The sequence below is a fragment of the Carex rostrata genome, chromosome 2, assembly GCF_964058835.1.
Source record: "Carex rostrata chromosome 2, lpCarRost1.2, whole genome shotgun sequence".
Classification (NCBI taxonomy): Eukaryota; Viridiplantae; Streptophyta; class Magnoliopsida; order Poales; family Cyperaceae; genus Carex; species Carex rostrata.
Window position 1 is genome coordinate 4115063 of NC_135919.1, and position 12659 is coordinate 4127721.

Here is a 12659-nt window from a genome sequence, read left to right on the forward strand (position 1 = left end):
TACTCAAAATTCATATCAAATTACCGAATCTAACCCCATTTTCAATTTATTTCGAAATCTAGCCAAACCGGTTATTGGATAACCGGAAAAAGGGTTTCTTTCCGGGTAGCGGGTGCCCAGATTTGGAGTTTGGATCCGGTTAACCAATAACCGGAAATATGTCATGGAACCGGTTATTGGTTAACCGGATTTGTGAATTTTGCTTTTTTTTTTTAAACATAAATTTCTAATTTTTTTATTTTTGTATTAAAATATTAGAAATGTTGAATATATTTCTTTAAAAATAGATGAAATACAATATAATTTGATTTATTAGAAAGACTGCAACAAATAACCCGGATCAATATTTTTCAGGTCGAATTTTTTGCGGTTGTAAGAAAAATTAATATATTTCTTTATGTGTTATTGAAAAAAACAATGCTTAGATTCTGAGTTATTGATCCCGGTTCAAAAGTCACTTCTAGGTAATCCATAAAATATTGTGACCTTTCTAGTACATTTAATTTATAAAAAATTGTATCTATTTTTGAAAAAAATAAAAACTTTAATTTATTTAATGATTATTTTTCAAAAAGAATTCTCAAAATAGATATAATTTTTTATAAATTAAATGTACTAGAAAGATCACAATATTTTCTGGATTACCTAAAAGTGACTTTTGAACCGGGATCAATAACTCAGAATCTAAGCATTGTTTTTTTCAATAATACATAAAGAAATATATTAATTTTTCTTATAACCGCAAAAAATTCGACCTGAAAAATATTGATCCGGGTTATTTGTTGTAATTTTTCTAATAAATAAAATTATATTGTATTTCATCTATTTTTAAAGAAATATATTCAACATTTCTAATATTTTAATACAAAAAATTAAAAAAAATTGTTTAAAAAAAAAAAATTTCACAAATCCGGTTAACCAATAACCGGACTCTTTTCCCAAATCCGGTTATTGGTTAACCGGACTCTTCAAAAACCACCTTTCCGGTTATTAGTTAACCTGATCCAAACCCTGAATCCGGGCACCCGCTACCTGGAAAGAAACCCTTTTTCTAGTTATCCAATAACCGGTTTGGCTAGATTTCGAAATAAATTGAAAATGGGGTTAGATTCGGTAATTTGATATGAATTTTGGGTAGTTATAAAAAATTCGGACATTCTAATCAGTGTTACAGAATAATAATAATAATATAATAAACCATTAACAGCTCCAGACTTAAATTCAACACTGGTTATGCATTGGAGGAAATAAATCTGCTGTGATTCTCAATAGAATCACAAGGCCCTCACTATAGCAGAACCGATCGGTGAATCAGTCACTGATGGATAAGGCGCCGGTCGTTGAATGGCATCACCTGGTCGCTAATGAGTTATCAGTGACCAATTTTTTTTTGTTGTTGTTGATTTTTGCTGACGTCATAAAAAGACATCAGCGACCAAAATAAATGGTCGCTAATACTCAAAACTGGCCGCTGATACCCAGGTTATTAGCGACCAATCTGACCGGTCGCTGTAACTCCAAACCAGTCGCTGATTCTCAATGCATTAGAGAAAAAAAAACGGTTGCTAATACTCTTCTGTCAGGTTTTTGGGTTCTTTTTGTTATTTACATTTCTCCCATTTAATAATTGGTACGACACGTACCAGCATACAACATAAACATAAATATCGATACATACAATCAACATAAACATAAACATCGCATACAACATAAACATCAAAATGTCGAGTAACATAAACAGTAACATGTCGAGTACTATCTAAATGTCGAGAAACAAAAACATTAAACAGTGCCATCTAACAAGATATAAATATCTAAACATTTAAGCAGTACTATCTCCTCCGACATCCGACTAATGCCCCTCATCATCATTGTCGTCATGATCCTCATCATTCTGAGGAGCGGGCATCGAGGCCTGGTACGAGCACGAAGGTCCCTATGAGGTTGTAAGAAAGTAACCGTGTCAGTTGTTTAGATAATTAGGATTTAGGGATTTAGGGTTTAGGATTCACAATTAAAACATACTGAAAAATTGAATTTCGTACTATAATAGCTCTGACAGCTAAAGTGATCTGCTCGTTGATATGGGTAATAGATGGCAGAATCTGAGAAGATATCGATGACAATACTTGAGAAGATATCGCATCGATATCCTCTTGTCTGAGGCGCGAAGCCGTCGGCATAATAGGCCTGCAGATTTTTTTCCATGCATTAGATGCATGATTTTTCTTCAGGAAAACATCAGTAAGGATAGCCTTTGATTCGAGAGAAGCCTTGACAAGCTCCAATCCCTAATTTCCATTGACAAGTTCAAAACAAAAATTAGGACTAGTAAAAAAGATATTTTGAATTATAGAGTTGTTAGATTTTGACACAAAATGAAAAGCACAAAAGTACTAGAACACGCACACACACACACACACACACACACACACACATAGAGAGAGAGAGAGGGGTTGGCTATTCTACTTCCGTAAGCATATGAGAGCATATGCTTATAACTTGTTTTTGTGTTTTAAATGTCCAAATGGTTGATCTGAAGCGCTCAACATATTCTCCATATTAATATGTGTTTGAATACCAAATTTTACATTTTTTGGAATTTTATTACTATTTTTTCAGAATTTTTCAAAACAAGGTTTTTTATATTTTTTTAATTATTTTTTTCATATTTTTTATGACTATTTTGAAAAATTCTGAAAAAATAGTAAAAAAAAGTTAAAAAAACATAAAATTTGGTCTCCAAGCACATACATGGAGAACATGTTAAGCACTTCAGATTGACCATTTGGACACTGGAAAAGCAAAAACGAGTCATAAGCATATGCCCATATATGCTTATGGAAGTAGAATAGCTAACCTCTATCCACACACATATATATAGTGACTAATATGCATTCGGTAGCATATGGGCCGAAATGCATACGGTCCAAATTTAAAATTTTAAAATTCAAAAAGTCGATCTGAACTGTTCATCTTGTTCTCCATATTAATATGTGCTTGGAGACCAAATTTTACATTTTTCTGAATTTTTTTGCTATTTATTAAGCCACTTTGAAAAATTGTTGATCTAACGGTGGCTTAACAAAACAGTAAAATCAGCAGCCACCGTTGGATCAACAATTTTCAAAGTGGGTTAATAAATAGTAAAAAAATTCAGAAAAATGTAAAATTTGGTCTCCAAGCACATATTAATATGGAGAACAAGATGAACAGTTCATATCGACTTTTTGGATTTTGAAATTTCAAATTTGGAACATAGGCATTTCGGCCCATATGCTACCGAATGCATATTAGTCTATATATATATATATATATATATAGAGTACGGCTAACGCGCTTCCTCTAGCATATGGGCCGAAATGCTTCCGGTGGAAAGTTGAAATTTCAAAATCCAAAAAGTCGATCTGAACCGTTCATCTTCTTCTCCATATTAATATCTGCTTGGAGACCAAATTTTACATTTTTCTGAAATTTTTTACTATTTATTAAGCCATTTTGAAAATCGCTGATCCAACGGTAGCTTCTGATTTTTACTGTTTGGTAAGCCACCGTTGGATCAGCAATTTTCAAAGTGGCTTAATAAATAGTAAAAAATTTCAGAAAAATGTAAAATTTGGTATCCAAGCAGATATTAATATGGAGAATAAGATGAACGGTTCAGATCGACTTTTTGGATTTTGAAATTTCAACTTTCCACCGGAAGCATTTCGGCCCATATGCTAGAGGAAGCGCGTTAGCCGTACTCTATATATATAATATATATATAAATAAAGAAAACTTACTTACCTCTTCAAAGCCAATAGTGACCGTTATCTCCTGGATTGATCCCAAATCTTTGATCTCAAATTTGTTCAAAAGAGCGATACTTGATAAAGTTGACATGGGTACCATGGTAAGATCATCCATTACAGAGTAAGTCACCTCTCCCTCAACACACCCTTTTCCAACATCACTACTAACTTCTACCACCGTAACAGGATCAAACTTAGGTTCCTTAAATTCTGTCTGCGAATCCATTGTTTTGCCACAACCAAGACAAGTTGTCCCTCTAACCAAACTTATATAAGGGCAGCAAGACTTAACATAAGGTTGGGCTTGGGCTGAAATGATGCAACCGAATGTTGAACTGGGGCAAGCGAAGGGGGGAGGTTGGGCTTGGGCTAAACTGGAGCAAATGTAGAGGCACCTATCTTTTGTATCCTGATAGGTTGATGGAGGTAGGAAAATATTGGTTTTGTAATCTGATGGAGTTACAAGAGGGGGGTTGAGAAGGGAAGATTGCTTCCCGTAAGAGAGGATATAGGTTCCATTGATCTTACTCAAACTATCGTAGACTTCTCCAATGGAACCTACAAAGGCATCCTTTGCAAGGAGCTTGGTAATGGCACCAAGAGGGAGCGCTAAGAGACTGAATATCAAGTCCACCAAATCTCTTCTCGCTTCGCCGAACAACACCTTGTTAGATTTTTTATCTATAATAAGCTTTAGCTTCAACTTGTTATTAGCCTTCTCCATCGCCCACTTATTCTTCTTCTTCTATTTTGGGATGGTTATATTGTAACAAGGACTTTGCATATATATAAGATGGAGTAGAACTAGGAATCTGTATCACCTCAGGTACCTGAGGTGCAAGTGGTCAATCTGAACCATTCATTTCACTTGGCACAAATCACAAAGCAGCCCCCACAACCTCAACAGCTATCGGATTGAGTTTGGTCTGGATAGAATTAATCTGGGCCATCCATTTTTATTAATTGCACTTCAGGTACCTGTGGGGACAGGGACTCTTAGAACTAGGGTGTTGTTAAGTTCACCAAGCCCTTTGTTAACTAAACTCTAAAATCTATCGGATTGGCTTCAAACGACGAATCCAAACTGTTAAAATCTTTTTATCTTACGAGTGATTCATCTATATACAAAATTTTTAAAATTTTAAATTAATTTTGTATAGAGTAAAGTGGTCAAAAGACTTCTAAAAAATGAATGCATTAAAATTAATTTATAAATTTTCTTATTTTAACCACTTGACTCTATACTAAATTAATTCAAAACTTTAAAATTTTCACATGTAGACACATCATTCATAAGGTAGAAGGATTTTAATGGTTCGGATTCTTTGTTTGAAGCCAGTCTAATAGGTTTTAGAGTTGAACTTACAAAGATACTTGGTGAACTTAGGAATACCTTAGTTCTACTCTAAATATCACATAGTGTAAACATTAATTATTACTAGCTTGTAAACCCTAAACACCCTAATTATCACATAGTGTAAGCATTAATTATTTAGAGTAGAACTAGGGTGTTCCTAAGTACACCAAGGTGTTTGGTGAGCTTAACTCCAAAATCTATTATATTGATTTCAAAATATAAATTTAAATTATTGAAACCGATTTAGTTCATGAGTAATGAAATTACATGTAACGTTTTTAGAATTTTGAATTAATTTTGTATAAAGCAGAAAAGTTTCAAAAAATATATAATGCACTAATAAGAAAAATTAACAAAATTAGTAAACCAGTTTTTACAAAAATCAGAAGTACCAAAATGTCAAACCGGCACGAACTTTTTTTTTTCTTCTAGCTGTGCCGAAATGGCTACTTGGTCCAGTGGGGTGTATTCACAATTTTTCAATCAAACCGTGTGATCGTCGGTTAATTTTTTTTTTTTTTTGGCTGTGTCGAGATGACAATTTTCACTCTCTATGCTGAATTTCCTAATCGGCACAGAGGTTTTCTTGCTTCCTTTATTATTGTCAATTTTTTTTTCCGTGTCGAATTCCTTATTCAGTACAAAGATTTTTTTTTTTTTTTTTTTGGCTGGCTGTCAATTTTTTTGGTTAAATTGGGTATGAAAATGTCTATCGGCATAAGGAAAGAAAATTGGAGACCAAAATGCCATCTCGACCCAGCAAAAAGTTAATGATTTATAATTCTTTGTAGCCTGTTATTGAAAAAATTATGGAAACACTACCGGATCGAGATGTCATCTCAGCACAGCAAAAAAATAATCCAAGCTGATTTGATATCTCAGTACTTATATTTTTGTAAGAAAATAAAAGGTTAATTTATTAATTTTATTTATTTATTTAAGATTTATAAAAAAAATCCTAGGAAATATGGACGCCAGGCATCTATTCCAATAAATTAACCTTATGTTATTGGTGAGATTGCTTGGCTTTCAATGTTGTTTTATCATCCTCTTAATGATAAATTTGTAAAATGAACAGTATGAAGAAAATGTCAATTAATTATCATAATGGTCCTTAAAGAACAAAGGTTCAGCAAAGGGCAAAAGAAAGATTTTCAGATCTGTATATTGTTGCTTTTGTAGCTTTTTTTTTTTTTTTTTTTTGAGAAAAAAAGTTGCTTTTGTAGTTGTCTTTATCTTTTATGTGCGTAAAGAGAGTCCTTTACTTTTATTGTACTGGATCACTGAATGTTTTCATCGATCGAATCCTGACCGTCCTTCTAAAATAAAATAAAACAAGTTTAAATCAGATGTGACCAAATAATTGAATAAATCACCAAGTGATATTGCTTAGATGTATTTTCTATTTTTACGGAGGGAAATAGATGAATAAAGGTAACCTTTTTCTTTCCTTGCTTGCTAAGGATATTACCTGGTACTAGAGGTTGAATAATACCCTTAACGGGTATACCCGCCCGTACCCGCCCGTACCCGCCAGCTAGGGTACCCGTGCCCGAGCCCGGGTATGGGTCGGGTACTCGGGTACGCGGGTACGGGCAAAAACCGGACCGGACCCGTTATTTTAGACCAATACCCGAGTTAACCCGTACCCGACTACCCGAGTACCCATACCCGTATACCCGAGTACTGTTCATCACAGTTCAAAATTCAAAAAATTTGATTTTTCCCCCCAAAAAAATCAGAAAAAAACCAGAAAAAATCAGGAAAAATCAGAAAAAACCAGAAAAAATCAGGAAAAATCAGAAAAAATCAGAAAAAATCAGAAAAAACCAGAAAAAACCAGAAAAAAAACAGCAAAAAAAAAAAATAAAAAAAAATACCCGTACCCGCCCTACCCGTACCCGTACCCGCCTTACCCGTCAAGGGTACACGGGTAAGGGTATAGGACGGGTAGGGTATGGGTTTTGAAAATTATACCCGCCATACCCGTACCCGAATACCCTTGTACCCGAGTATACCCGTACCCGAGACGTACCCGTACCCGAGACGGGTATACCCGGGGTACCCGTACCCGCCCGAGTTGCAAACCACTACCTGGTACTGAGAAGGTTACCTTTATCACGTGGCTTAATGCCTTGATCGGACATAAGAGATAAAATAACAACAAAAGGCAAAAATATACAGATCTGGAAACCTTTCCACTTTGCTTCGGGTATGTTTGAATGAAATAAGAAATAGAGCTAATTTTAAATTCAAAAATAATAGTTAATTTAATTTTTAATTAGATTAGTAGAATAGTGAGCTAATTCATATAAGACAAATTAGGAGTAATGAATTAGTGCTATTTTTGCTTCATTCAAATATCGAATAGCTCAAAAAAATAGTGCTATTCTTGCTCCATCTAAATGCACCCATTATGTCTAATATAATTAATGAACATGTGCCCTCTCAAACAGATCTGAAACCTTTCTACCACTTCCCAATTAATAAACCTTTCTGAGTAGGAGTAGAACTAGGGTATTCTTAAGTTCATCTAGTCATTTGTAAACTCAAATTTAAAAAAATTTCTAGGAAGGTAAGTAAAGTCGATCAGTATCGATAAATCACTACTAAAACTTAAAATCAAAGGGGCAGCAGCGGCAACTGCCCCCTGGTATATACTGGGTCCGCTTCTGTTAAGATTCGAGCTAAAGTAGATCGGATGAAGAAGATTTAAAGCTGAAATTTGAGTTACCTCAGCTGACTTGATTCGAATTGTTTCCGCTGTTTAGGTAATTAACTCCGGGAATGTTTGGTGAGGTGAATGCTAGTTAAAAAGTCTAAATTAGTTAGTAAACATTAAAAAATAATTATAATGACACTACATTTTTGGAATAAGGTAAGAGAAGAGGTTTTAATATTTCGTGTGTTTTATATCTCATTATATCTTATATATATATTTTTTATTTTTAAAATTCAAATTGTCGATCTAAACCGCTCAATATGATATTCATACTTGTTGGGTTTCACGCGGTGCTAACCGGAAACCGTTTTTAGGCTTAAGTTGCGGAATGACCGTAGAACAAAAATTTCTACGGCCAACTTAAGCTCAGGATTAAACGGGGTATGTCAGGAAACTTTCCAAGGTGGTCCACCTTCAGTATTCCTTTGGCATCAAAACCCAATTTAATTCTTTTACAGATCTACTCCATGATTGATTTCTAAAACTTTAATCTACTTACAAATTAAATAGATTAATATAACATATTTATACCTTGTTTCCAAATCACAGTTGGAATGCAGACCGAGCGAGTAGAGCCTCACCAGGGAAGGAATCGACTCGGAGTATCACACGTGTGATACCTCTATCGGTTATCCACCAGGACTAACCGGAGAGCGGTTTATTTCTTCTGCCAGAAATACCGTAAACCGCGGAATTCTGCAAAAACACTATTCACGGGGAAAAGACGAAAACCCGTAAACACGAATTTTCGGTTGCTCAGTTTCATCAATATGCAAAACTGACATACCGCTAAATTCGGTAAAACACTATTCATCGATCCCGTAAATATTCTCCACAACAACCCGCAAGATTATACGTCAACTACGTATAACTTTCTTTTCTCAACCGAAACACTATTTGGGAGAGAAACCGAGAAAGAGAGAAAATACCGATTCGTTTCTGCACGAAAAGATACATGTGAATGTGCATATGTATATATGTGAATATATCTTTCTCTCTCTACCCCTCCACCCCTATTTATAGTGTTTAGATTCGGTTGCAAAAGACCAAAATGCCCTCCAAGTTCGGCCTATTTACAAGATATGCCATTGACACCTCATCCTTTTATATGTGAAATGACCAAAATACCCCTTCCACACCCTTCCACATTCTTCTCCATGCTTCTACACATGCAAGGTGGCATAGGTGTGAAATGACCATTTTGCCCTTGTGGATAGGATTGATGACATGTCATCTGGATAGGATCAATGACGTGTCATGCGGATAAGCACGAATCTGAAAAGACCCGAATGCCCTCGGCCCGAATACAAATAATATTCGTATAATTATTCTGAACAATTATATATATATTTTTCTTTCGGTTATTTGTTTCGGTATCGATGACGTGTCATCTGGATAGGATCGATGACGTGTCATGCGGATAAGGACGAATCTGAAAAGACTCGAATGCCCTCGGCCCGAACACAAATAATATTCGTATAATTATTCTGAATAATTATATATATTTTTCTTGCGGTTATTTGTTGTTTCGATAATTTATACAATGTGTCCTGCACATTTATAAATTAACCGGTTAACTTTTATACAACGTGTCATACACGTTTATAAATTAACCAATGTTTTTGCTTGTTATTTTTACATAACATTTATAATTTAATTATAACACGTATAATTAATTATAACCATCTTAATATTAATTATAATCAATTTATAATTAATCAGTAAGATTCTCCGAGTAGCTCCTATATGGTGTGACCCAATAGGATCTGTGTTATGTTGGTAAACAGAGTTAAAACTGTTTTAACTTCTGTTAGTCATGGGTGGCATCTGGCAACACATCATGACCATCCAATTACACAGATGATGCTGTACTGTACAATATCACGATCCAGTAAACAATTTACTTGTGTCTGTTCTTCTGTCTCATAGCTATCATATTAGTTTCAAGGTAGATGTGTGTCATCCTTGCTAACTTAATCTTTTCTTGATCTTGAGCAGATTATCAAATATAATTACTCTTGTAATTATACCGCTAGCAGATAATCTTACTCTATCAAGGGGCCCAGTGATGCTATAGCTCGTATAGAGATACGAGGGACAAATAGTATTCTTGGTAAACTATCACTTCCTCAGCTAAGCTATACATATGGAAAAACTACCGTTATGACTGCTTTTTACGGACAGCGGTAGATAGCAATCACACATACATATTTCTTAGTGGGAACGATAAATACCTCATACTTTAGAACGTGACACTGAATGAAAAACATTAATGACACGAACACAATTCTATTTAATGTTTCATTCGGGGTCTGTCAAATACCATGTTCCTAGAACATGTATCTATGTGATTAAAATGACATCTCGTGTCAGGTGGTTTGTAAAACTTAACCATCTTTTAATCCACATACTAACCTTATAGCGGTAATTAGTGTTCCTGCTAATTACCTTGGTCAGTGACCTTTTAAGAGTATATATCATCTATATTATGGAGTTTCACAATTTCAGTCATGAACTCGAAATGATCCATAAATTCAATAATACTCAAGGCAACAAAATGATATTAATCATCCAATTCATGAACAAAGCTTTATGATAAATTATCGTATTATTGACTTCTAGATTATTACAAACTAACAATACTAACATATACTTGAACATGAAATTTTATAATTTTTGAATATTTTTTACTATTTTTAAGATACGTACAAAATCACTAGTTATGTAGGTCTAAATTAGTTAGTCTAAGTTGGCCTGTATTTTTCTTAAGCGGAAGTTTAACATTAAAAAGGTTTAAAGTTAAATAAGAGATAAAATATTAAAAAATAATTATACTGACAAGAAATTTTTGGAATATATAAGTTAAGAGAAAGGTTCCAAACTCTCGTGTCTTTCATATCTCATTATGTATCATATTTTATATTTTTGTTTTTAAAATTCAAACTGTAGATCTAAACCACTTAACATCATATTCATACTAAAATATTCTTGAGGATAAAATTTTATAATTTGTTAAACCTTTTTTACTATTTTTAAGATAGGTACAAAATCACTATTTTTGAACTGTTTAAAAAAAGTGATTTTGTACCTATCTAAAAAATTAGTTAAAAAGTTTCAGAAATTATAAAATTTGGTATACTAAGTATATTTTAGTATGGATATTTGAAAGTTTAATTGAAAACAAAGATATAAAATATGAGGCATTATGAGATATTGGAACCCTCGTAAGTTAAACAATTAAATAGGTGTTTATATTGATTTGTAAATATTTTTGTACTGAGAGATATAAAGTAACTGAATCTCTTGTGAATTACTACATATCAACAAAACACTTTTTAAAAATGTAAGAAGAAATAGTGAAATCTTGAATTTTTGAAAAGGAAGGTGTGAAAAGCAATGAAAAGAAACATTTGCTGAAGTAGAAAAGATGAAAGGTCGAATAAATGCGCTTTTTTAGCAAGCAAAATGACTTAAAAAAGTTGATAAAAAGTCATAATGATGGATGAAAAAGCACGAGAGTAGGAGAAGTGGATATTTACTTGTCGAAGGTAGGTTAATTTGTTAAATACCTATTTGTGTTTTTAATATTTTATTAACATCGTGGGTAATAAGTTTAGTGCAATTTAAATTTTAGGCATAAACACTTTTTCACGTAATCAAATATTTTTTTTTAATAAGCACTGTAAAGGCACCTACGGATAAGTACGTGTCGGATCTCAAGTATATATTATATCACATATGAACGATTTTGACACATCATTTTTGCACTTTACATAGTCACTGTAAAGTGTAAACTTTGAGGATCAGAGGATAAAAGTATATCATGTCAAGTTATGAGCACTTTTGGCAAATAAAAAGAAATTTTATAGTTAATGATTTCAGAGTTATGTTAAAATTTTGTTGAACAGTTGATTCCTATATTGAATTTCAATAAATTCATTGGCTTTTACATTTCACAGTAATTTGTTCCTTTTTAGATATGTATACACATACAAGTTCAGTGCTTACACAAGTAGTACAAAAATTATGTGTACAAAAATAGTTAGGGGTCAACAATTTTAGAAGAATGTATAGATAGTTGCTTCTAGGCCCAAAATTAAAGCGGCCCAAAATTATTTTTTGATTCGAGTTTCCAATTGGGCCCAAAATTATGCAGTCATGCCTTTCCTATGAAGAATAGAAAAACCCTTTCTCTGATAAACCTGTATCAGTTTTTTCTTTCTTTCGCTGTAGTTTTCCCTGATAGTTCTCTTATTTACTTTAATCTCTTGCAGCTGTTTAGTTTATTATGTCACTTTGTCTTGGTTCCTTAACAAATGTGAAGACACCTAGAAGAAAACTTGGATGATTGGTTGGAAGAAGAGCTTCAAAATTATTTGGACGACGACTATCTCGTCTTTGATTGCCCTGGTATATGTTTTTATTTTTAGCTATGGTTATTCAAAAATATTTGGTTACGTGAGAAAGTGTTTATATATACCCAAAATTGTATACGTTAAAATGTTTAGCTATGGTTATTTTTAGCTATGGTTATTTTTATACGTTAAAATGTTTTTTTTTGAAAGAAATTATTTATTAGATTGATTAAATAATAGATACAATATAATTTATAATTTAGAGCATCTACAATGGTAATTGTTTTTGGATTGCTAATATGATTTGTCAATTGCTAATATAATGGTCATTGCTTATTTAGTAATTGTTGAGAAGAATTGCTTAATAAAAAATTATTTTCTAAAGATGAGTTGGCTAAGTGTTTAATTTTTAGTGGCCAAGTGTTTAATTC

The 12659-nt window shown here is 33.0% G+C and overlaps 1 protein-coding gene across 1 annotated transcript; it reads right to left on the reverse strand.

Annotated features, from left to right (window-relative positions):
* Positions 1–1852: 1852 nt before the first annotated feature.
* LOC144567193 (uncharacterized) lies at positions 1853–4518 on the reverse strand. Its single transcript, XM_078317272.1, has 3 exons — positions 3790–4518; positions 2046–2291; positions 1853–1936 (listed from the first exon to the last, which is right to left on the reverse strand). The coding sequence occupies exons 1-3, from the start codon at positions 4516–4518 to the stop codon at positions 1853–1855; spliced, it is 1059 nt and encodes a 352-aa protein (XP_078173398.1).
* Positions 4519–12659: the final 8141 nt, after the last annotated feature.

What these genes read in the sequence shown, in the direction of transcription:
- LOC144567193 (XM_078317272.1), bottom strand. Translation starts at nt 4,518, where the DNA reads ATGGAGAAGGCTAATAACAAGTTGAAGCTAAAGCTTATTATAGATAAA. An exon ending in TCACTATTGGCTTTGAAGAG is followed by an intron (nt 2,292 to 3,789) that starts GTAAGTAAGTTT and finishes AATGGAAATTAG; the next exon opens with GGATTGGAGCTTGTCAAGGC. An exon ending in TAGCTGTCAGAGCTATTATA is followed by an intron (nt 1,937 to 2,045) that starts GTACGAAATTCA and finishes ACAACCTCATAG; the next exon opens with GGACCTTCGTGCTCGTACCA.